Genomic DNA, 24,710 nt, shown 5'->3' on the forward strand with positions numbered 1-24,710 from the left:
GAGGAAATATACCACAGACCTCAACACAAACCAGACAGAAAATGCCAAAAGTTCAAAGTCAGCCTTTGTCTAATGCTAAAAATGAGTCAACTGTCCTATAGACAGTGAAGTATTAAAGAAAATTTCACTTTGGAAATGGCTAATGGATAAAACTACGATTTGTGCAGCTATATAATTGGCCTTAAAAATGAAAGGCAGGAACACACTACAAAGAACCAAGTCAAGGTGTACAAATCTGTTATTTTAATGAAACATTGTTACATGTATCCTTTCAATAAGACTGGACCTAAGAGCAGGAAGCACAGCTCATTCAAAGACTTCATCCTTTCAAGGGCAAAGACTCCGTAACATAAAGACCAACCACAGATTTCCAGACTATATGGACACGCTTTAATTTCTGATTCAGGTTACCTTGTGTTGTCTACAGATCAACTCACATTCTTACTTGGCTATCTCATGGAATTCTTACAAGTTAAGATCCTCCCAGGATTTAGTAAGAGTTTACAATGCCCACACACAGATCCAGCAACTTATAATGAAATCAGTACTCTTTGACTTTCATAAATAAATTCATGCTCTTTTGTTGATTCTGTACCTCATCATTAATTTTTCAACCGCCATCAAAGCCCAGCAATTCAGAGATAGTCATCGCATTACAAACAAGATAAAAGGAGAGAGAGAGGAAAGAGAGACTTTCTACTTACAGGCTTCCTCTTCGGGGCAGGCTCAGCTCCTTCTGCAAAAGAAAAGAGAAAACACACATGGGAGATGCCACACCAGCTGAATCACCAGGACACCAAGTAAAGCAAATGGACATTCTTTATTAGACTTGCTTTGGCCTTGTCATGACACCAAAGATTTTGATGAGCTAATTTTATGTTAGACCCTTTCTATCTCTGCTCTTGTTGTGGAAAAGAGGTCTGAAGGGGCCACTTTATACCACAAATAGCTTATCTGATTTGGAAGCATAAGACCATCTGACCTGCACACAGCAACTTGCATGAAATACTGAGCTGATCTGCACTGTCCTGTGACTGAGGAAACTCTGAAGATCCAGGGGACCTTGACCTAGCCAGGAGAGAAGTTGATAAAAGCTGGAGAAATTTCAGAGGATTATAATTAAGTGAACAGTGAAATGAAAAGGACAATTAAATCAGATTATTAAATCAGGCCAACTTACCCTCCAAGGAAACAAATTCAGGCAAAGCACTATGCATAGCAAACATCATACTTTGTTATTTTAAGGAGAGTCTGCAAAGGTTTTTTTTCTTCTTTCTGGAATTACTTCTCAAAATATATGGCATTTATTACTAAAGTATTGAAAAGTAGGTTAATAAACCTCTAAAAGGTAACCAGACAGCCACAATTACCAGAGTGTTTATAGTTTTAAAATATGCTCTCACACTCATTTCAAATTAAGATCATTATCTACAGAATCACAGTGAGGCAAGGGGGGAAAACCCATCTTACAAACCAGCCAACTAAGCAAGCAAAGCACACACAAAACCCTGACTCAGAAATACTTCCACCCATGACAGGAGTTCTCAAGGACCCCCTCCTGAAGGAGGATGACTTGATGATAATAATTAAGAATAAGAAGCCGTGAGTGGGCGGCCGACTTAAACTCAAAATTCAGTACACCACAGGTTCAAAAGAGTCTAAATTTGGCCATTCATCCCCAGAATTCTCATCTATTTGGGGTCTTGCAGAAACTCTGGCATTAGCTTTTGGAAAGGTGTCTCCCCCTGGCTTCACACTCACCTTGTCTGTCCTCTATTTTTATTGGCTCCTGAATGTTTGTCATGGACAACAGCCTCAGCCATCACTTCTAAACAGTGCAATTTACGCCAGCACAGCCTACAGAGAATGGCCTTGAGAGCTTCCGAGGAGAAGCCAGGGAAGATATGTGACATGGGCTTTAGACATAAAGATGCTTCCCCGCTAACTGATAAATATGTTTCCATACGGAGTTAGGAGTTACCATAATACATTGCTGCTTAGAACAATGAGTAATTTAAGGAATAAAGGGCCCTCCTCCCACATAGCGAACATCTCCCTTTTTGTGTGTGCTTTTACATTTTTCCCCCTTGAATCTTTGAGTCTCCCTCAAGAAATTATACTATTTGCTAATCTTGGTTTCCTGATTCTGAAATGGAAATGCACCCTCATTTACTGATGACAAGAAGGATCTTGAACCAGGATAGTCTCCTCAAGGGGCTGAAATGCACACAGAAAACCCAATGAACAGTTTTCTGTATATGAATCTTTGATTAAGCAAACACTAGAAATGAGTTTTGTATTTGGGCTTTCTTTTTTAAGGACTCCCTAAAAGTCACAATTCATCAGAAAGAACTAGGGATGCCTTGTTCAGCAAAAGGCCTGGAGCCCGGATGGTTACCGCTGCTGTGGCAGAAAGTTGATCAGAAGGCAGCATAGATGATACCAGAGGCGTTATTAATAAGAGCAAGCAAGCGATAAATCAGACGCTGTATCAACTACATACGCAAATGAAGAACTCAGAAGACAGAGGAGGGAAAAGAGCCAAGTGCGTAACTAAGGGTTCAATGAATCATTCCCCCAAAATAACGCGATCATAAACTGGCTGTTTTGCTCTCGGGGGGGGGGGGGGAGCTACAGAAATAGGACGATAAGAGGGATAAGAACCAGCTCTGTTTTTAATCAGAAGCCTTTCCAATAAGCCTAGAGTTACGAGCTCTAAATAAGGAGAAAGGTTACAAACAGGCTCACACAGCTCCGCTGTACCGTGGGATGGCACCTGAGCTTCCAGAGTGAGGAGCAGAGGACATTTAATAGGCCACTGTCAGCTGACCTGAAGCCACCATGCTAACCAAGCTGAAGGAGCTAATCCACCCGACGACTTGAATGTCAAGCTCAGGATGGGAAACTCAATTTGGTAGCAAATTGGAATCAGATGTGATGGTAATAAAGTGAGAGACATGAACGTGCCCGTGGCCAAGACCTTGTGAACAGTAGCTGCCTGAGTCTGCAAATACCAGAGGGGCTAGCAATTGCAGGCAGAGCAAGCAGCAGCTACTGCTGCCCTAACGTATGGAGACCACATGCTAGTAAGTCAGCACAGGTCAGACACAAATGAACAGCACTGGGGCATTTTACTGCCTAAGCCTCCACGGTTTTCCACGGACATGTCTTCATTTGACTTCCTTACTGCCGGGATAAGGTCACTAACACATACTTAGATAATTAGATAAGATGTGTGGTATTGGGCCAGGTCATAAACCAAAGCCAGAATTCGGTACATAGGGCATATGTGTTAAAGGCTGTATTAGGCAAGAACTGGAGGTGGGGGTAGAAAATAGGATACAAAGGAAATGTAGGGGCAAGAAGCATCTATCTGAACTAAACATGTTTATTAATTATATTCAGATTAAGAACATACTTAAGAAGATTAAAGTTTTTAAAAATTGTTCTATGGACACTGATTACCTAGTGACTTTGTTTTAGGGTTGTTTTGTTTTTGTTGTTGTTTTGGGTTTGGATTTTTGTTTTTGTTTGTTTGTTTTGAGACAAGGACTCAGGTGGTATGTAGCCCAGGTTGGTAATCTCCTGTCTCAGTCTCCCAGGTGCTGGGTTTATAGGCCATGAGCCACCATATCAGTGGCTTAATCTGTTTTAGAATGCTATTTATCATTATAATACTTTCTTCCATTTCTAAGAATGTAAAACAGTTACATTGGAAATTAGAATAAAGTGTAAATAACTTTTTTTCTGAGACTTGTCTTTTCCTTGAGATCTCTCAGTAAGCATGGCCTTGCCCAGTGTGCTCACACATAACCCCAGCACTGAGAAGGCTGAGACAGGAAGATCTCTTGATCCCAAGAGATTGAAGCCACTCTGGGCTGTATAGCAAGACCTCCTTCTCAACAAACAAACAAACAAACACAGACTGACTGAGGACATTAAAAACGTTTCCTCAGATTTAAGAAGAAAACTCATGCAGAGTTCAGGATGACAAGAAAAATACAATGAGTGAGTATGGGCCTTTACCAGCTAACCTCAGCCTCAAATGGGGGAAAAAAAACAAAAAACAAACAAAACAACAACAACAACAACAACAACAAAAACATGGCTTGCAATGAAGATGGCATGAAGTACTTATATAAGAAAAATATGGGCCTGGAGAGATGGCTCAGAGGTTAAGAGCACTGACTGCTCTTACAGAGGATCTGGATTCAATTCCTAGCACCCCTGTGGCAGCTCACACTCTGTAACTCCAAGATCTGACACCCACAGACAGACAGACATACACGCAAAACACCAACACACATAAAATAAAAATAAATTATTTTTTAAAAAAGAAAAATATGTCTACACTGTACTAAAGAGCTAGATGTGGGGAATAAATGAAAACTCACAGAAGAGTGAAAATTAGGGGGCCCTAGATGCATGGAGTGTGACAGAATAGAAGCTCGGTATGAGTGTGAGACACGAAGATTTTCCAATGGGGCTGTCATCCTGTGATGTCTACACAGGCAGATGGATGTATGAATCTGGGTTCAAGAAAGGGGCTAGGATTAGAGACTGTGAAGTCCTCAGCAAGTAATATGGTATGGAGTGCAATGAGCCTGGGCAGGGTCAGGGAAGAGACAAGAGCTGGAAGAAGGAGATGAGAGAGCTGGGTCACAGACTCAGGGAGGAGCATGCATGGAAGGCTACGTTGCACTAGCAGCAGCTGGGTCTCTTCAAAGCAACATTAACCGAAGGAGGCTGACAAGTAAAGATCTTATTTTGTGGGCCCAAACCAGCACTCTCTATGGCAACAAGATGACTGGGCACCAGCACAGTTAGTGCACCTCGAAGGGAAACACATCAGAGAGCGCCCCCTGTAGGTTGCATTGTAACTATCCCCAAACCTTTATCTCATGACTTCTGGCAGGTTCCTATGTCACACAGTTACACAGGCAATAAGAAAGGAATATGAGCTGCCCTCCTCAGCACAAAGGAAAGTAGCCACCAAATTCATGCACAAGGAACTCCTTCAAGATGGCGACGGGACTTACAGAATGTGCAGCTTGCCTCCCTAAAGCCAGAAAACAAACAGAATGGAAACGACTCGAGCAAACAACCTCCCAGCACCCACCGTCCAGCGAGGAGCAGGTTGAGCGGTCCTGGGCTCCTGTTGTCATCTTCCCTACACCCCTGGAAGCTTGATCTTGTCACTGAGGCTTGTGGTGTGTGCTGGCCACCCTCTCCCCTATGCAGAGAGTTCAAAGAGCCAGGGGTGCACATTAGGGGCATATCAAGCCATGGATGGGGACATAGGAGGTGGAAGACAAAACCAAAATAAAGCCTATTTTGAAAGCAACTCAGGGAAACAGACCCACACTCGCAGTAAACAAGGAGGCGTCAGCAGGTGCAAGATCGCGCAGCCTAACCTGGAAGTGTAAACGCTAACAGGGGAGACACAATTTTGACAGGGGAAAACTAATTCTGCTCGAGCGGAAGTCCTAAGCACTGGTTGAATTGGCTGAAGTAGAGATTCTGAAACGTGACTACACATTAAAGTCACCCAGGGAGCATTAAAGAGTGCCGGTGCCTAGGCACTGCCCCTAGAGAACCAGGGAGGGAAGAAAACTGGTCACAGCAATTGTTTAATAGAGGTTAGTTTTTTTTATATCCCTTTAACGATGGCTAGGTTGTGTAGACCTTTTACCTTAAGAACACTTCCCCCTTTAGGGAATAGTAATTTCCTAGGCTGTCATTTCAGTAGTGAGGATGACACTGTGATGTTATTTCCTGTGTGTGTGGGAAGTGGTCCAGGTTAAGGACCTGTGTCATTCTCAGGGACACTGTGGTACCATTCTACAGCAGAATGCTCACTGCCAAACACCACAGAATGTAGCCAGGGGTGGGTTCATCTAGAGGTCGGCTCTCCTGAAGGAATGCTTGGGCCACTTCCTTGACTGTGACCAAGAGTTAGGCAGGGGACAGAAAGGTGTGGGTCAGAGAACTGGATCCCACATAGTACTTCCTGCTGCACCAGAGCAGAAGGCAACATTGGCCCTCAAACAGTCCTTGGAAGCTTCAGGAAACTGCCCTCGAAGCACATGGTTTTCTGCCTGAAGGAAGTAAAGCTGGAAAAAGTCAGGGGGTCTTTGTGGATGAGCTCAAATGTGTGCACCTTTACCTAGCCCACAGCTGTGACACCTGAGGGGAAAGGAGACAACTGCAGAGCCCCAGAGCAACCTCTCATTTCTTGCAGGATTTCTCTTTCTTCTTCTGTCTATAATCTGGTCAGGTTATCAAATATGCCTATGGAAAGTCCACAGGAGACTAGCAGTTGACCAGAGGAACAAGCCCATCAGATAAGAATATTAAAAATTAAACCGAGGGCTAGGAGATTGGCTCATTTGGATGTCAACACTTGCTACATAAGCACAAGTGCCAGAGTTCAAATCCCCAGCCTTTACCTAAGATGCCTGATCTGGCCACATATACCAGAAACCCCAGCACTGTTGGGGAGGCGTGGACACAGAAGAACCATGTGGCTTGTTGCCTGCCAGCCTAGCTCCAGGCTCAGTGAGACCCTGTCTCCAGAGATAAGGATGGGGATAGAGCAGGACACCCACTGTCCTCTCCTGGCCTCAGGTAACATGCATAGGTGTACGCACATCTCTCCACATATATACCATATGCAGGTAATATGTACCAACACACACACACAGACACACACACACACAGACACACACAGACACACACACACAGACACACACACACAGACACACACACACACAGACACACACACACACACACACAGACACACACACACAGACACACACACACAGACACACACACACACACACACACAGACACACACACACACAGACACACACACACACAGACACACACACACAGACACACACACACACACATACACACCACAAAAACAAAAACACCCATCTTTATCTGCTACCGTTCCCTTCCCTTCCCGGCCATATGCACTGTGAAAATAAGAGAGTGGTAGAATACTTTCTACTACTACAACAAAGTGCCTAAGGCTGAGTAATTCTTTTTTGTTTTTTGAGACAAAGTTTCTCTATGTAGCCTTGGCTGTCCTGGACTCACTTCATAGACCAGGCTGGCCTCGAACTCAAGAGATCCTCCTGCCTCTGCCTCCCAAGTGCTGGGACTATAGGCGTGAGCCACCACCGCCTGGAGCTAGCTAAGTAATTCTTAAACATAAGAGGATTGTGCAGCTTACAGTCTGGGAGGCTGTGGATCCAATGAGAACATCTCTTGGCCTCATGGGGAACAGAAACAGTGGTTAGAGCACGGGTAGAATAGAGCTCATGACGACATAGAGATCATGGTGATGTAGAAAACCAGAGGGACTCAGGCCAGGGGCCAGGATAGCTCACATCTCTCTCTCTGTCTCTCTGTCTCTCTCTCTCTCTCTGTCTCTCTCTCTCTCTCTCTCTCTCTCTCTCTCTCTCTCTCTCTCTCTCTCTCTCTCTGTCTCTCTCATCTACTCCTATAGGACCCAAAGTCCCATTAGAAGTACAGTAATCCCTCTTGCAGATGGCATCTTGTATATGGCCACATCGAACTGACACACCTTATCTCCTGTGACGATGACATCCCTGATGACCTAACTACTTTCCAGTAGGTTCTATCTCTCCATGCTGACATGCCAAGAACCAAGCTTTCAAGACACAAACCTTTGGGAGAACACACCAAGAAACCATATTCCAAACCACACCCAGTAGCCAGAGAGGTGATGTGAGAGGCTGAGAGAAAGGGGCTGAATGAAAATACAAGTGGTGGGGATTCTCAGGGATGGTGATGATGATGCGATGAGGAGGGGGAGGGCAAAGTGGACAGCAGCTTTGCCCCCGGTACAAGCGAAACGGGCAGATTTTTAAAAGTACACCTTTTAAAAAGTAAAACTGAAGGTGTTCGCCTGTGGTCCTATAAATTCGGTTACAGAGAGAAGTCAAAAATCTTCTGCCAAGGGTGAAGACAAGGCCACATTTGGGGATTAAAGCAAGTGAAATGGGTTTCCTTTATCCAATCACACACTTTTTAGTAAAGGTTGACATGGCAGAGACCATGCCAGCTCTGGGGATAAAGGACTTCACTGGGTGTAAAATGCAGTGTGAAAAGGCCTGGGATAGAGGAGAGAGAGAGAGAGAGAGAGAGAGAGAGAGAGAGAGAGAGAGAGAGAGAGAGAGAGAGAGAGAGAGAGAGAGAGAGAGAGAGTTGCGTTTCTTTGAGGAAGGTCAGCACTGGTTCTTGCCTGCTGACAAACACAGCCCTTGGCCTCTAGAACAGCAGCTTTCAAACTGTGGGTCACAACTCCTTTGAGGGGGGGTCAAACGATCCTTTCACAAGAGCTGCTTAAGACTGTTTAGTGGAAAACACAGATATTTACATTATGACTCATAACAGTAGCAAAATTAGTTATGAAGTGGCAATGGAAATGATTTCATGGTTGGGGCGGGGGGGTCACCATGACACGAGGAGCTGTAGTTAAAGGGTCACAACATTAGGGACACTGAGAACCACTGCCCTAGAAAAAGCTCTGACCAAATTAAGCAAGTAGCAACGCTTATTTTCCTTGGCCAAAGAAATAAACTGAGAGATAGCATGCGGCTCAATCTGGGCAAAGCAGATGCAAAATGATGCTCTGTTTGGGGAGCCCAGGAAAGAATTTCATGTGCCTCACCCAAGAGAGTTAATAGAAGAGGCAGGGATCTTGCGAGAGGCACCAAAGGTGGACGGTGGAGGATGAAGAGAAAGAAGGTACTGGGTGACCCATGTGAAGCAATGCATGACATATGTCTAGACTTTTGTGATACAGGGATAAGCAAGCCAAAGAAGACTGTTGTTTACACCGGTTGTGTTTTGCTTTATGATTCAAAGGTTCCCAAGGGACACATAGGCCACTTGTGCCTGCTCCTTTTATGGGTCTAATGTCTGGGCACTGTAAGGCAGGCAGCCTCAGGGCGGGCTGAGAACGCACTCCAGGGAGGGAAGATGGAGTGCAGGATGGGTTCGAATGAACCCTGAGAATGGCTGCCAAGTAGAAAAGAAAGCTAACTCAATGGGACAGAGTGCAAAGGCAGGGAGGGACGCAGCTGCATTACAGGCTATTGAGAGAATCTGCGTTTATCCTGCCGGCAATGGGGACTCCATTGAGGGCTTCAGCAGGAGAAGATGGTCACATGACATGAGAAAAAAAAAAAAAAAAAAAGGTTTCACTCCAGCACTAGGCTGTTACGTGGCTCACAGTTGGCAATTGAGCAGGGAAGGTCTTAGAGGTTCCTTCCGGTACCCTGGGAGCATGGCTGAGCATCAGGACCAAGGAGGAGGCAGAGAAAGGTGAGGGGCAGAGAGGCAGGCTAAACACAGAGCTGAGCATACAGCATCATTTCAGGGGTGTGAGAAGACGTGCTTGGCTTCTGGGAGAGTCAGAAGACCATGACGCGCGTAAGGGCAGGGTGCTACCCGGAAACGAGGAAAGGGGACTTGGGATGCTAAAACGACGGAGGGATTTTGGAGCGGTGGGAATGTGAAACAGACAGGGGACCAGTAAGACATATAAGTTATCAACATGGTTCCAGAATACGGGAGCAGGGATAGAGCTGCAGAGTGAAGATGTGGCCAAGCCAGATGCCAGACTTGTATGAAACGTTAACGTCCGTCATGATCAACTCCTTTCTCCCCTCTACAGTTTTCACGGAAACAGTAGGAACTGTGTGTCTATATTCAACTTGCCTACATGACTAATACAATGGTGGACTCTGATGTTTACTGCATGTGGACAAACACTGGCTCACTTAACTGTCACCATTACTCCTGTTTCGCCAAAGAAGGAATGATGGCAACATGTCTTAGTGTGTCCTTAAATCCACACCTGCCCGACCCAGGGAACTGTAAGTGTCCTTCCTCACCAGGGCAGAGCTGGGTGTGTTTGTACCAGTCTCCCCTCACGCTGCCATCCAAGGGGCTTCAGAGTGGCTAACACCTGCCAGTGTCTCTCTGAAATGACTTGGGGCAGGTTCTTCTAAGCAGATTTCACACTGAAATTGTTTTTACAGATGGATTTTATTTGAGGCACAGTCTTGCAAGCACGTTACTTTTAACATGGACTTTTCTCCAGCAGAAAAGGCGTAACAGAACAGGTAATCAGCTAACCCTAAGTAAATGAGCAAGCGAAACAAGTTTCCTTTCCAGTCCATTACAGTGGTTTGGGATACTTCCTAACACATTATGCCCTTGATGTCAATACACCAAGCTTGGGAGTCAGATCTGCACTCTCAGTATTGCCGAAGAGGTGTCCACAGCAAGTCTATGTCCCACAGCTCTCTGCAGGCCTTTGTTTAACAGTAACGGAGACCTGTGTGATTAACTGCTGCACTTCACTGAGTGTTTACGCTATGTACCAAGCAACATATGCTGCGTGCTATCTCAAGGTCAACAGCTTCTAGCCCACAGTCAGATTGTGTTTGGAGTGCTCACTTTCCCCAAGAACAAAAGAATTCTTTCTAAGAAAAAAAATTGTGTCATTCTGAAGTTAAAGAAACTAGCTTGGGTCATATTGGAAAACCTAAATTTTGGAAACAAAATAAGTTGTAGAATAGAAAAAAAAGAATAGATCCCCTGAAGTTAATAAAGATATATTTATTGTGTTGGGCAGATGGCTCACTGAAGCATAGGGACTTGAGCTTAATCCTCAGGAAAGAAGAAGAAGAAAAACAACAACAACAACAACAACAACAACAAAAAAAAAACCCAACTCCAGTGTGATAACCCTGACAATCTTAGTCCTGAGCTGGCAGAGACAGGGAAATAAGTCTCCAGGCCTCACTGACCAACCAGCCTAGCCCACTGGCAAGCTCCAGGCCAATGAGAGATTCTATCTTAAGAAAAAAAAGTGGCTGGATGGTGGCAGCACACGCCTTCATTCCCAGCACTCGGGAGGCTGAGTTTGAGTTTGAGGCTAGCCAGATCTAGAGTGAGTTTCAGGGTAGCCAGAGCTACACAGAGAAACCCTGTCAAAAGGGGAAAAAAAGAAAATAAAAGAAAAAGAAAAGAAAAGTTATGGAATCCAAGGAACATCATTTGAGGCCCTCTCTGGATTCTATAAGACCCCCTCCCCAACACACACACACACACACAGGGTAGGGGTAGGGCATACATCACACAAGCAAAAGAAACATAAACCAATTCTAGCTTTATTCCCACCCAAGGCGATGCTACAAAGCATCCAGAAGAACCTCTTCTACCTCCATTACAACCCATCTTCCTAAAACACAGGATGAGGTCCTTACCACCTTGGTCCATTCAGAGCCACAATGGTGTTCTCATGCCAGTCTGTTCTGACAGCTCCCAACACCCTAGGCACCAGCATTTTCCACCCAAATATACTGCTCACATTCAATGAGGGAGGCAGCAGGGCAAAAAGGGCCTAGATAGCATGGGTCAAGGCCATGAGGAACAGTCCAGACACCTCCACCCTGACGTCTTGAACCTGGCTTGGTTAGGTGAAGGTTCCAGCAAAGACACATTCAACTACTCCATTAAGAGGGACAGTCCTCTGTCTGGACATCAAACGCCAATGCAAGATGTTGAACCTAACTGCTGTTAAGACAATGCAAATTGGAAGCCCTTTTCGCATCTGTATGAAGTTAAGGTCACTGAGAACAAGGTCTGACTTCTCTGTCATCAGAACAAAGTTATGAAGCCTTTTGATAAATAAGCATCCCAACCCTGCCACTTACCTGTGCTTCTAGGTATTGGGGCGAGCCCATGACCCACAGTGAACTGAGATAAAAAAAAAAAAAAAAAAAAAAAAAAAAAAAAAAGGCCAGACTGCACAGCTGGGCCCCGCGAGGCCCTGCAATGCTTTCAGCCCTCCCATTTATTACCAGCAAATTACAGTAAATTCAAAATATTGATCTGCAAACCCCTATATGGGAAAAAAGTTACCATTGACTTTTATTGCTTACTGTTGGGTCCAGTTCTCTGGAATCAATAAAAGCCACAATGTTCATAAGCTTCTAAAAAGAGAGTTAATATAGTGGATATGAGACACCTTTTAGAATCATTATAAAGCTACAGAATTCTCCGTCAGCACCATGGCAGGCATCTTCAGTGCTCAAAAGCCTTATTGGATTTCAAAGTCTTCTCATTACCCAGGAAAATGCCCTGGGAAAGAAGTGAATATCAATGCCAGGGAACGAAAACGAAGCAATTAGAAAGAGCCCTGCAGGGCAGAACTTCACTCTCCCCTTCACCCAAACCAGAGCCCCGCCCACACCCAAACCAGAGCCCCGCCCACACCCCAAACCAGAGCCCCGCCCACACCCCAAACCAGAGCCCCGTCCACAGTGAATTACTAGCTGTCGTGGTCGCTTTTTAAACAGTATCATCTCAGTCAGACTTCAGAGGGGTTTTCTTGGCACTGGATTCCAAGCCCCGTCGGGCGGAGACCAAATTTGCTTATAAACAACACAACTGCCCCCTAAAGTGGAGAATCAATATCCTTTTATAAACCAATTTTTAAAAATCAGATGGTAATTCAAAGGTTCCATTAAAATTACGGACAACCTTAACACAAAGAGCAAAAGGCCTTTTATAGAACCAGGAGACTGTCTGACTAGGGACGGCGAGTTTACTCGGGTGAGATGAATCCTTTTGATTTACTATGGCTACTCGTAGTTTATCTGAGGAGCCACTGTTCTACTGGCTTACTCTAGTGTAGAAATGTATTGGCAGAGCAGCTCAAGGGAGCGCTTGGAAAACTGTGTGAAGCTAATACCCACACGTCTGCTTTCTTCGGGCTATTCTTCTCTATCTAAATGCAAAAGACGACACAAAATATACATGCAAAATGGATGCAGGCCATGGAGATTAATGGCTCACATATTCAAATAATCAATAACGTGAATGTAAGCCTCTAACAGTGCTGGAATTTATTGTAAAGAGATGACTCAGTAACATAAACCATTGACTTGGCTGTATTTCACCAAGGAAGCGATAGATCCTATTTGTGACAGAGTAAAACATCTGACATTTTTTATGTTATATTTTAAAGATTTACTGTATTTCTAAACGTGTGTGCCCGTGTTATGTGTGTATGTATGTGGGATATGTGTGTGATGTGTGTGTATGTGATGAGTATATGTGGTGTGTGTGTGTGTGTGTGTGTGTGATGTGTGTATGTGGGGTTTGTGTATATTTATGTGGTTTGTGTGTGATATGTGTACATGTATACGTATGTGCTATGTGTATGTGGTGTGTGTGTGATGTGTGTGTATGTGATGTGTTTGTGTATACATATGTGGTGTGTATGTGTGTGTGTGTGTGTGTGTGTGTGTGTGTGTGTGTGTGTGTGGTTATATACACGAGTGCAGGTACACTCAGAACCCAGAAGTAACCGGCCTCCATGGAGCTGGAATTTCACGTGGTTGAAGCCCCACCCCACTTCCTCCACCGCCATATTGGTGCTGGAAAGAGAAGTTGGGTCCTGTGAGGAAAGCAGTATGTACTCTTAACTGCTGAGCCGTCTCTCCAGGGTCCAGAACTTAAGGTTTCCCCCTTCTCTTTTCTTTATTCTTAGTGTTTGCACCAATGACATCTAAAAGCATGCTGGACTTGGGACCTGTGAGAAAGATGGGTGCCCTGTGAGAAAGATGGGTGCCCTATCTCCTTCTTCACACCTTCCTCCTAGCACCACTGGCAAAAATGGTGCCACCGTGACAGCTCCTGCAGGACAAGGCCTGTGTGCGTGTGGTCTCTCTGGTTTCCTGGGAGCCCGACCGTCGCCCTGTAGTATGGGAAGATTACCAGTATTTTCCAAATAGGGCAGCTGAGTCTTAGAAAACTCTATGATATTGGGTGGTGGTGGCACATGCCTTTTTAATCACAACACTTGGGAAGTAGAGGCAGGAGGATCTCTGAGTTTGAGGACAGCCTGGTCTACAAAGCAAGTCCAGGACAGCCAGGACTACACAGAAACCCTATCTAAAAACAAAACAAAACCAGAAAGGAAGACAGGAAAGAAGGATTGAAAAGAAAGGGAAAAAAAAAAAAACTATATGATGGTTTGCCTGATGCCCAAAGCGTTACAACAAGGACAGTGGAGAGAAGACAAAAGTAGGGAGATGCTGGCTTAACACTACACATTCTGTCACAACAGTTCCACATAGGTGGCGCATTTTCTGTTCTCTGCAGCTAAGTTCATTCCTGGGTGAAAATCTTCCAAACATCCTTCCGCCGACTCCAGACTGTGGACTCTAACGTGGCACACATCAAGCTCACCCAGACACCTCAAGGGAGGGCTGCTCCACGCTCCCCAGAGAACAGGAACAAGGAGTCTGCACACTGGGCCTAGGGTCCATCGACAAGCAGTCTTGAAAACATTGATTACAGATCTGTCAATTTGTTTCCTTCGCCTGAAATAAATTTGGGAGAGTCTCACAGTGTGCACTAATGACTTTGAAGTTAACCAAAGAGACTCTACGCTTAATGGCACCACATTTGTGACAGTTAATTAGCAGAAAATATTTCAGTGCTGGGAGGTTTCTGCTTCCCCCCCCCCTTTTTTTTAAGCATCAAAAGCAATAAAAGGCTTTAGGGTTTTTAATTGCTTCTTCCCAAAGACTGATTTCTGGTTCTCTCTCTGCAAAGACACAATCCTCTCTTCAAAGTCAAAATGGTCCCCTGTGACTTCTAGGATCACAAGGACCCTGACTGGGGTGGACATTTAAACTTGAGCTCTAAGAAGATTTTCATAACATAGCTTATTGTTGTTAACCAAATTAGAAAAACTTCAAAGCACTAGATCCACACATTTATCGCACATGTGAACGCAGCCATCTGGAACACCTGTGAACGGAGGCGCACGCTCCGGTTTTTTTTTTTACAAAACTACATCTACTAGGTTCTCTAAAGAATGAATGAATGAATAAATAAATAAATAAATAAATCAAGGCCACTAGACAGTATTAGAGCACTGTGTATACTGCACTGAGGGAAAGGTGTGTGTCTTTGTGCTGCAGTCCCTTGATTGCCTTGGAAGTATTAAACGGATTCCTTTCCCAGACACCACAGCTGAACGCACAACGACAAAACTTTAAACCAAGTGGGGGAAACACACTTTGGAGGAAGAGAACTCCGAGGCCTACTGAGGTTGGGGGATCCTACAAGGTCAACTCAAAACATCTCATTATTTAGACAAGTCGATGAATTTGTACCCATTTTTTTTTTTTTTTAACAACTGTCATTTTTAATGCTAGCTTTAAAACAGAAAAAGAAAAAGCCAGGTCAATCCCACTGTTGAATTGTTTATCAATCAAAACCCAAAAATAGTGGCTAACTTAGACTGTAGGTCGAGGAACAAATATACATATCCTATATGTTAAGTCCCATATGCCAACCCCTGCATCCTTAGGATCACCAGGATGGAGGCGCTGAAGGGGCGGAGCCCTAGAGAAGCAGCACAGCACAGTGGGCCAGAAGACTAGGGTGTCTGCACTGCAAAGTGAGTGCCAGCCTCGTTTTGGGCAAGGCTCTGGGCAACTCGTGTGCCCTACCTGTGACTGTCTTTTAATCAACGGAAATTGCAGTCCCTGTTAGGAGAACTCAATGAAAGAACACACATAAAATACCTAGAAATGGACCTGGCACATAGCGAGTCATTTCCTATTGTTATTATTCTGTCTTAAATACATATGCACAAATCTGACACTGCAACCTCAGGGGTTTGCCTTTTCAAAATACCAAGTATTCAGTTACCATACTGATATATCACCAAAAGACAGATTAAATACTAGTAACAAATTTAAATAGAGTCTAAGCGTACTTCAATGAAAGCTTAGAGAAAATCTATTCTATTCATGTATTACTGATAGGACTCTCAGGTGCTTTCCAAATAGCTCTATTTAAGCCAAAATGGATTATCTAGGCACTTGAAAATCGCCATTTATCAAGCATGAAGCCCACCTATTAATGAAAGGCAAACTTCTTAAAGGGCTCCAATTTTATCCAAACACACGCTACACGTACCAGCATATGTCCCAAACATACCCTAGCCATATATTTTAAGCTCTTATTCTTTAAGTCTCATGTAGCTTTCATTTAAATTATAAGAGAAAAAAATATATTGCTTACTATGATCAGGAAGAATATGCTGGATTCCTTGTGTCTGAGTCCACCTCTCATCAATAAATAACAGTGTTGCTTTAACTAAAAAGTGTGGAAAATTCTGATTGAGTTTTCCACTTCAAAGTACACAAAATCATTTCATCTAACATGCTTGTGTTAGAAAAATCTATGCCCTATTCTTACCTCCCGTTGCAGCCTATTTTGAGTACTAGTGATACACTGTATCACCCTGCATGGCTGGTGAAGCAGAGTAAACATATTGGCTGCAAAAATGTTTTGAAAACCCCCTACTCCACATAGATCCCAGCTACTGTCAAAAAAAAAAAAAAATCCCAAACATGTTTGCATTCTGTCTGTGCGAAAGCATGACAGAGCTCTAGGAGCAAGTCCCACAATAAATAAAAGCAGCTGCCTGTGGAACTCACTATCCAAGCAAGGCTATCCTAGGCTTGCAGCAAGAGGGAAGGGGGAGTTGGCCTCAGCACCAGGAACACACCCAGAGGTGGATGACAGAGGGTATTATGAACTGTGCCCTTCTTTAACCCATGTGCGGGATTAAAACAGAATATAGACAACTTTGGCAGCACTAGAGACGAGGCACGGGACACGGTACTAGGACCTCAGTACACAAGAAAGGAGGGCAACGTGGACTTTTTTTTTCCTTTGCAGCCTAGGAAAGTTTGCTATCTTTTTTCCCCCATTTAGGGGAATATAACAGTCCAGTTTATTTTCCTGGACTGGAAACTAAAACAGTCTGTGTGTAAGTTAGGCAGAAGAGGAAAAAAAAATCCTACAGTAAAGAACAGTAGAAGCATCAAGAAGGCATCCTTAAGTAGCGCTGCTGTAACTAGAGAGGCTGCCAGGCTAGAGTGTTTCCCCCCATGCCCCACTTCCTGGTCCTCACACATTTTGGGTTCATAGAACGGCCTACCCAGTGGGGATTTTTCATGTTTCCTGAAATAAAAGAGGCATGGAATCCATTTAACGTCACATTCCTACAAACTGTTTGGAACTTTTGAAATTGTTATTATTATCGGATGAGAAAAATTTGAAGTCCCCTGTGGGGAAAAATTATGTTCAAATAGGACTTTTTGAAGACTGCTACCGTCATCACTCCTGATGTGGTAGGAGCAAGGGCATGCTCTTACAGGGCTTTCCTATTGGCTGGGATCATAAAACATCGGGCTGGGCACAAATGCTGCTCTCTCGCACCCACAGGCTTAGCTTTAACTGAGTCCTACTTTCAGTATAGTGCTAGAGTAACCGCCAAGAAGACGAGCCAGAGTAAGGGAGCACTATGTACTTGCTACCATGCTTAGTAACTTCAAATCATAGTCTTGAATCACACGATGAGGGAAGAGGTCCGTAGGTGTGCTGTAATTCAGCAAGGTGTTATATACAACTCACGAGACAGCAGCAACAGATCCAAAGGAAGACTGGAAACAAGGGCCACAGAAACAAAGGCCTCGAGCAGCCACCGTGATGGACTCTCTAAAGAAATAAATCAAGACACGCAAACACATGACCGCCACGATGGGTCTACAGCTCATGTAAAAGATAAACACAGTGGATGGGCGTGGTGGCGCACACCTTTGATCCCAGCACTCGGGAGCCAGAGACAAATAGATCATTGTGAGTTCGAGGCCAGCCTGGTCTACAAAGCGAGTCCAGAACAGCCAAGGCTACACAGAGAAACCCTGTCTGGAAGAAAAAAAAGATAAACACAGTGACTATGGACCACTGACACTCCAGTGTCCTTCTCCCAGTGACAGGAAAGCCTGGCTGTGTTCTGTTTATCAGTGGCCAAAGCTTGTCTTTGTTCTTCTCTCTCTGCAAGCAAACTTCCTCTTTCTAAGACTTCTATTGTAGTGGGGACAATGACTGCAGGGCCACTACTCACAGCAATGTGACCAAAGATCAGAAGCAAGGGTCAAAAGGAAGCATACATGCTTGGCTGGTTGCTCCTTGTTCTTCCCAAGGCTAATTCCCCCTTCTGTCACTCCACCAGGGCTGGGAGTGGCCATGGGCCTTTTCTTTCCTTTAAAGAGGTTTATTTATTAGGCCCCTAGCTTCCATGTTGTTTTGTTTTAAGACACGTCTGACTGTAATGCTAGGGTCTTGGTGTTGTCAGATGACTCTGAAAACAATTAAGATCCAGGACACGGTGGGGGGGGGGTGACAGGGTACAACACACGATGACATGACAAGACAAACAAAGACACAGACAATTTCTACAGCTAGAATTAAACATCTGGACAAAAAGGGGAAAGCTATAATTCAAAATACGTCAGAGCTTATTCACTGTAAGAGCAAAGCAAAGGGTGGATGCTGAAGTAAAAACAGGAAAAATCATGAAAATCGAATTACCAAGAGAAAAAAAGAAAAACCAAGGCAAGAGTTTTGCAGATCATACTGCACAAACTAGGACTAGATGGAATTCCCATATAAGAAACATGCCAGTAGACCATGGCCAATGTGCTCCAAAGCCCGAGGAAGACCATCAGTCCACACACAAGAGGTACAGTGAGGCCAGAAGAATGTAGATAAAGAAAACCATATTTAGCCAGTGTTGTCATATTGCTCTTTCAGGTAGGAGGTCTGTGGACATGCAGGAGATAATGGAGAATTGGTGCTTATCAAAAATTACACACACACACACACACACACACACACACACACACACACACACGAGAATCCAGCTGCATGGGAGGCAGAGGCAGGGGGATTACAAATTTGAGACTAGCCTGGGTTACATGTAGTTCCATGTATCAACAATACTAAATGAATGATCAGGCAGAGGATGTACCAGGGTGCTGAGTCAATTACAGAAAGACTAACAGGCAGGCTCTGAGCCTTGGCCAGCAAGTGCCTCTGAGCTGACCGACCAGCTGCTCCTCTCAAGCCCTGCTGGGAAATCATACCTCTAGAATTCTATCGGAATCCACAGAGGACAAGACTCGCCTAGTCACACATCTCAGTTCCTTTTCAAAGTTGCTTGTCATGTTTTAAAGTGTTTTTCTTTTTGCCTGGGGGATGGGTGGACACAGAGACACACAGGCCTCAGAAGCCATAGTGAATAACCATTATATTTAACCCAGTCTCTGATCTTTTCACGTCTAGATTAAAGTTTTCTATTCTCACACTGGCAAATTTCCTATAACATGGGTTTTTGGTAAGGCTAACTCTGATGACTCTGGGGAAAAAAAAAAAAGTCACCATTGTTTTTTAAGACCTAGGGGAAAAAAAATCCTCTTAAGAACAAGAAAGGTTGGGTAGTAGTAATTTTCTCTTGTATCCTACCTAGACCTTTGTCAACCATATAAATAAATAAAGGACACAATACAGCCATAGCTCTTAAAAATACCCAACATTAACAGATACCCAACAAGTATCATGGGGCAAGTTAGTAAGCAGATGGGAACTGGTGTGGTCATGCTGGGTGCTGCAAGCAGGACTGTGAGTATGAATAAATATCAGTAAGTGAGAACTCATGGCATTTGTTGTTTCATTGTTGTTGTTGTTTTTGTTGTTGTTTTTTGAGACAGGATTTCTCTGTGTAACAGCCTTGGCTGTTCTGGAACTCTGCTTTGTAGACCAGGCTAGCGTCAAACTCACAAAGTTTCCCTCTATCTCTGTCTCTCAAGTTCTGAGATTAAAGGTGTGTGTCACTGGTGCCTGGCTAAACACATGGTATTCTTATGTCAGGAAAGAAACAGCCCCAGTGAAGCACTCTTTCCTCTGTGGTCTCATCATAGCGCTCAAGTGGATTCAATGTAGAAATCCCAATGACTGAAATATTAAAAGCCACGATTATTATGATCTTGGTACTTGTTCTTTATTATATCTTGTAACCTAGTTATAGCATTTCCTTGAGCACAAAAGGAAACAGAAGCAACCGCCATTTTATTAGATAATATATTAAGATGGGGCTTACATTCCTAATTATATATATTTATTGGATACTATGTGATGATCTCATACACATATATAATATGTGATGGTCAAAGGCAGGCAATTAGCATCTCCTCCTTAAACATTTGTCATTTGTGTGTGTTGGGAGCCTTTGCATGCCTTTTTCCTATTTCTCTGTGAAGCAAGTAATAAATTCTCATAAACTACAGCTAAACTTACTGTGTTGTTGAACATGAAAATGTATGCCTCCTATCTAACACTATTATGGTAGCCATTATCTACGACTAACAGCATGAAATACAAAGACTTTGAAAAGACAGCGGAAATGCAAAGCATCCTGAAAACTGCCAAGGACATCACATGGGGAAGCTCTGGGTACTGGTCAATCTATTTTTTTATATGGGTGCTGGTTACAAAGTTACCGTTGGTCTGTGAAAGTTTTGATGCTATTTGTGTTTGTCTGGGTACATTTTATTTGGCAGAAACAGCCACGTCTCACGTCTATAGGGTAGTGTCAAACTTGAAATGTCTGCATGTGTGTATGAGAGAGAGAGAGAGAAGAGGAGAAAGGGAAGGGGGAAAGAGAGGGGAAGAGGGAAGGAGAAAGAAAGTAGGAGGAAGAGATGATGAAGACAGTTAAGATGATGAAGAAGAAGGAGGAGAAGATGATGATGATTAGGAAGTGATTTAAAAAAACTTCTCAAAATAATTATGACCACCAACTTCCTATCCTCTCCCTATCTTTCTATGTCCTTAAACATAGTAACTAGTCTTGCATCCTCTACTACGCTTAGCAGAGGAGCTTTAGTAGCCTGCTGTTAGAAGGATCCAGGAAAAGTCAAAAGTGACCAGTGTCTATGGGTATTTGAAAATAACTCAGGAAAAAAAGAAACTCTGGATTAGAAGATTCTGGGCTTCTTTTGTCTTAAAATAAAATATCTATTTGTGTGTGTGTGTGTGTGTGTGTGTGTGTGTGTGTGTGTGTGTGTGTGTGTGTGTGTGTGTACCATGTGTGTACTCATGGAGGGCAGAAGAGGGCATCAGATTCCCTATAACTGGAGTTACAAGTCCTCTTTAAGAGCAGCAAGTGCTCTTAACCACTGAGCTATGTCTATAGGCCTTTGGTTTCTCTCTCTCTCTCTCTCTCTTTTCTTTCTTTCTTTCTTTCATTTTTTTCTTTTAAGCAGTATCTTGCTATGCAGCATGGTCTGTCCTTGACCTTGTGATTGTCCTGTCTCAACCTTGTGAGTTCTGGAATCTTAGTAGGCAGGTGCAACCAGGCATGGACTTGGATTTTTGCTGTTTGTTACATTTTTAAAAAAACACAAGATGACAGATCTGCTTCTTTGTTACACAATTGTAACCCATTTTATTGTACGGAGATGGATACATTCACCCTTAGCACTGCAGATGTAAACCTCGCACATCTGTGTGTGCGGTATACCTTACCCATACACAGTAATCTTTATTTATAATTTGCTTTGAATATGTTCACATGTAAAAAGAGATATTTGATTTTTAAGTCCACTCTATCCACCTCCTATGTTCCTCTTTCAGACAGAACTAATATTCAAGGAAACACACTCAACCTCTCCCCTTTGAGTCTTCTCTTCCACCTCAGGAGAAGAGCAACCACTTTCTCTCCCAGCTATGTGGCTTCCATGGCCCAAGTGAACGACAGTCTGTCCACTCAGTTAACTTCTGAAAGCCATCTGGGTTATTTCTAATATTTTATATTAAAATTCATGCTGTAATGAATAATCTTTTCCTTGGCTCATTTCACAGGCATGCTGGTGCCTTTGATGGTTACTCTCCCTCTCCAAGAGCCAGTGTGTCTAGAGGTATGTGTGTATGTACTTCATGTTAGTACTGTTAAACCTCTCTCTGAAGAGCTTATATTAACTCACTCCCATTATCAATATTAGTAAAATATATAATAAGTATATGCAGATATAAAATATATATGTATATATTATAATAAATAAAAATTGTATATATATATATATATATATATATATATATATATATATATTTCCCAAAAAAACATTATTAAATTTTTAGATTCCTTTGAACTTCTAAATACCTTAGAACATACTTTATTTGTACTTCCAAGGGCAGTATACTTCTGAGACTTATTGCTTATGCATAAAGTCATTTTTTGATATAGGGTTTTCTTGTGTATATGTGAATGTGTAAATTTGTATATGCAGGTACACATATGTGTGTGAAGGCAAATTGTGCATGTAGTGGCCAAAGGCCAGTGTTCCTCAGGAGCCACTTACTACGCGTGTGTGTGTGTGTGTGTGTGTGTGTGTGTGTGTTAATAAGGTTATTTATTGGGATCTGGGGCATACTGATTGGTCTAGGCTGACTGGCAAGTGAATCCAGGAACCTTCTTGTCTCCCTGCCTCCAGTACTGAGATAACCATGCCTGGCTTTTTTTTTTTTTTTTTTTGTAATTATTTGTTGTTATTTCTAGTATGTACACATGTGTGAGAGGATTTGTATGTGAGGCATGCATATGGTGTGTTCATCCCATGCACAGGTGCACATGCAGAGACTGGCAGAAGAGAGATATCTTGTTCTCTTACTCTCCACTTGGTTCCTCTAAGACAGCATCTCCCACTGGCCCTGGAGTTGGATGGTTGGTACCAAGCCCTAGTGATCTGCCCAGCTCTGACTCACATAGAGCTGGGGTTACTGTGGAGACCCATGCCAAATTCTGCCATGTCAGAAATCCTGTGCTTAGGCTGTATGCTGTGACCTTCGAGTTGCTGACCTTTACCTCACCGTGAAGTCTTGCGTTCTAGGCTATCCTTGGACTATTAATCTTTGAAAGAAGTAGAGAAGTCTCAACTTGGAACCACCCAGAGGATCTAGGAAGTTCTTACAAGAACTACTCAAAAAAACTAGGAAGTTCTACAGGGAGCGATTTAGGCTACTGCATTCTTGCCCGGGGGCTAGGGTGAATGAAATAAGAATAGATCCTATTGACCTTGCCCTATATATGTTCCTGCTAGTCGGCAATAAAGTGAATCTTGATCAGAAATGTCCTGACTTGATTTGTTATTTCTCGCGTCTCTGTATCCTACTTTCAATCCCCACTCCCTTTTTCAGGTGAACCCTGATTCGATTTTTCCCGCGGGCTGGGACCCGACAGGTTACAGGGCCACACATGCAGGCCCAGAGTGTTCTGTGGATTCAACTCAGATCCTCACGCTGGCACAGCAAGTGCTCCTCACCTATGCAGCCGCCGTCTCTCCAGCCCCGTGTGTGTGTGTGTGTGTGTGTGTGTGTGTGTGTGTGTGTGTGTGTGTGTGTGGCTTCTTATATTAGTGCTGGGGATCAAGCTCGGTTCTTTGAGCTTGCTATCTTTCCAAGCCCACATCTGCCTCTACCTATGCTTCTTGTCCCCTCATCAACTCAACTGTTATGGGCATGACGGTCTTCTTAAAGCCAACAGCAACACTTTATGAATTGGGATAGAAGTACAAGGGAGCTGTAACAGGAATAAAGGCTTTTCTAGAAGCCTTGTAGCATGGCCTAGGTCTGTATCAGAAGAGCTATATCCGTGCCAAGGGACTTCTGTGGCATAAAAGGGAGGTACAACAAGTGCTGGCTCCTGAATGCTGAAAAAAGCCCTGCTTCTCTTTGTATATGACATGCCTGGGAAGACAGCAACACACCACGTGGTAGCTGAAGACAGAAACCACCCACTCTGACCCTGGCCTCCCTTTCTTCTTCTTTTGCTGCCTCTTGGGTTTCCAGGGCAAGTTCCTGAACTCATGCAGTGAACCTTGCTGCATCATTTGTTACCGGCTTCTGAGGCAGGCAGGAGACATTCCAAATGGAACATGACACTTGGTCTGGACACAGAGGGACCTAGTTACCTGAGAAGGTGGGAAACTTGTAGTGTGGCTTTGTCATGCAAACTGACAGATATGTCCCAGGAGTTGAAACTGAACATCACAGACAGTTGCCCCATAGATTTGAATAATGGCCAGAGGAGAGTCAAAAGGACTATCTAGCCGGCCACTGCAAGGTTTCCCTTATGATCTAAACCATGGTGGGCATTTACTGATCTGGTTGTTTCTATCTAACTAATACTGGAAACACCAAATGGCTTAACCTATGATAGTGGGTGGCCTCTCACTCACCAAGAGGCTCTACTTTCCCTCGCAAGCTCTCAGCTCCCAGAATGGAAGGGACAGATGAGGTAAAAAGAAAAGAAAGGCAACCTTGCAATAATTTCCTTTTTTTTTTTTTTTTTTTTTTCCATTTTAAAAGCCCCACTCTTTTACAGAGTGCTTCTACTCGGTATCATGAGCTACTGTCCAGAGAAAAGAACAAAGGTTTGGTTTCCTGTGTTTTTTCAGGAGGGCCCATCATGTTGTTTCATGACCTGGATTCTGCTAGCATAGGATTGCTAAGTTTATTGAAATTCCTCAAGCTGTAGCCTCATAAAACTATATTATATATTAGACAGGAATTCTATATGCATGCATACATGCATACATACATACATACATATTGCATACACATACATGAGAAAAAAGTCTACACACACACACACACACACACACACACACACACACACACACCACATCAATATAGTTCTGCCAGGCAAGTCAAGGGTACCATCTGTGCAG

At 43.5% G+C, this 24,710-nt stretch overlaps 1 protein-coding gene across 2 annotated transcripts in view; it reads right to left on the reverse strand.

Moving 5' to 3' along the window:
- Window positions 1-24,710, reverse strand: part of Mast4 (microtubule associated serine/threonine kinase family member 4) — a 612,814-nt gene that overhangs the window by 288,708 nt on the left and 299,396 nt on the right. For both annotated transcript variants that reach the window (XM_051172307.1, XM_051172306.1), the window contains exon 4: window positions 705-736. In XM_051172307.1, the coding sequence (XP_051028264.1) occupies window positions 705-736 (32 nt within the window). The remainder of the gene's footprint in view (window positions 1-704; window positions 737-24,710) is intronic.

This window comes from Acomys russatus, chromosome 30 (genome assembly GCF_903995435.1).
Source record: "Acomys russatus chromosome 30, mAcoRus1.1, whole genome shotgun sequence".
In the NCBI taxonomy this organism is placed as follows: Eukaryota; Metazoa; Chordata; class Mammalia; order Rodentia; family Muridae; genus Acomys; species Acomys russatus.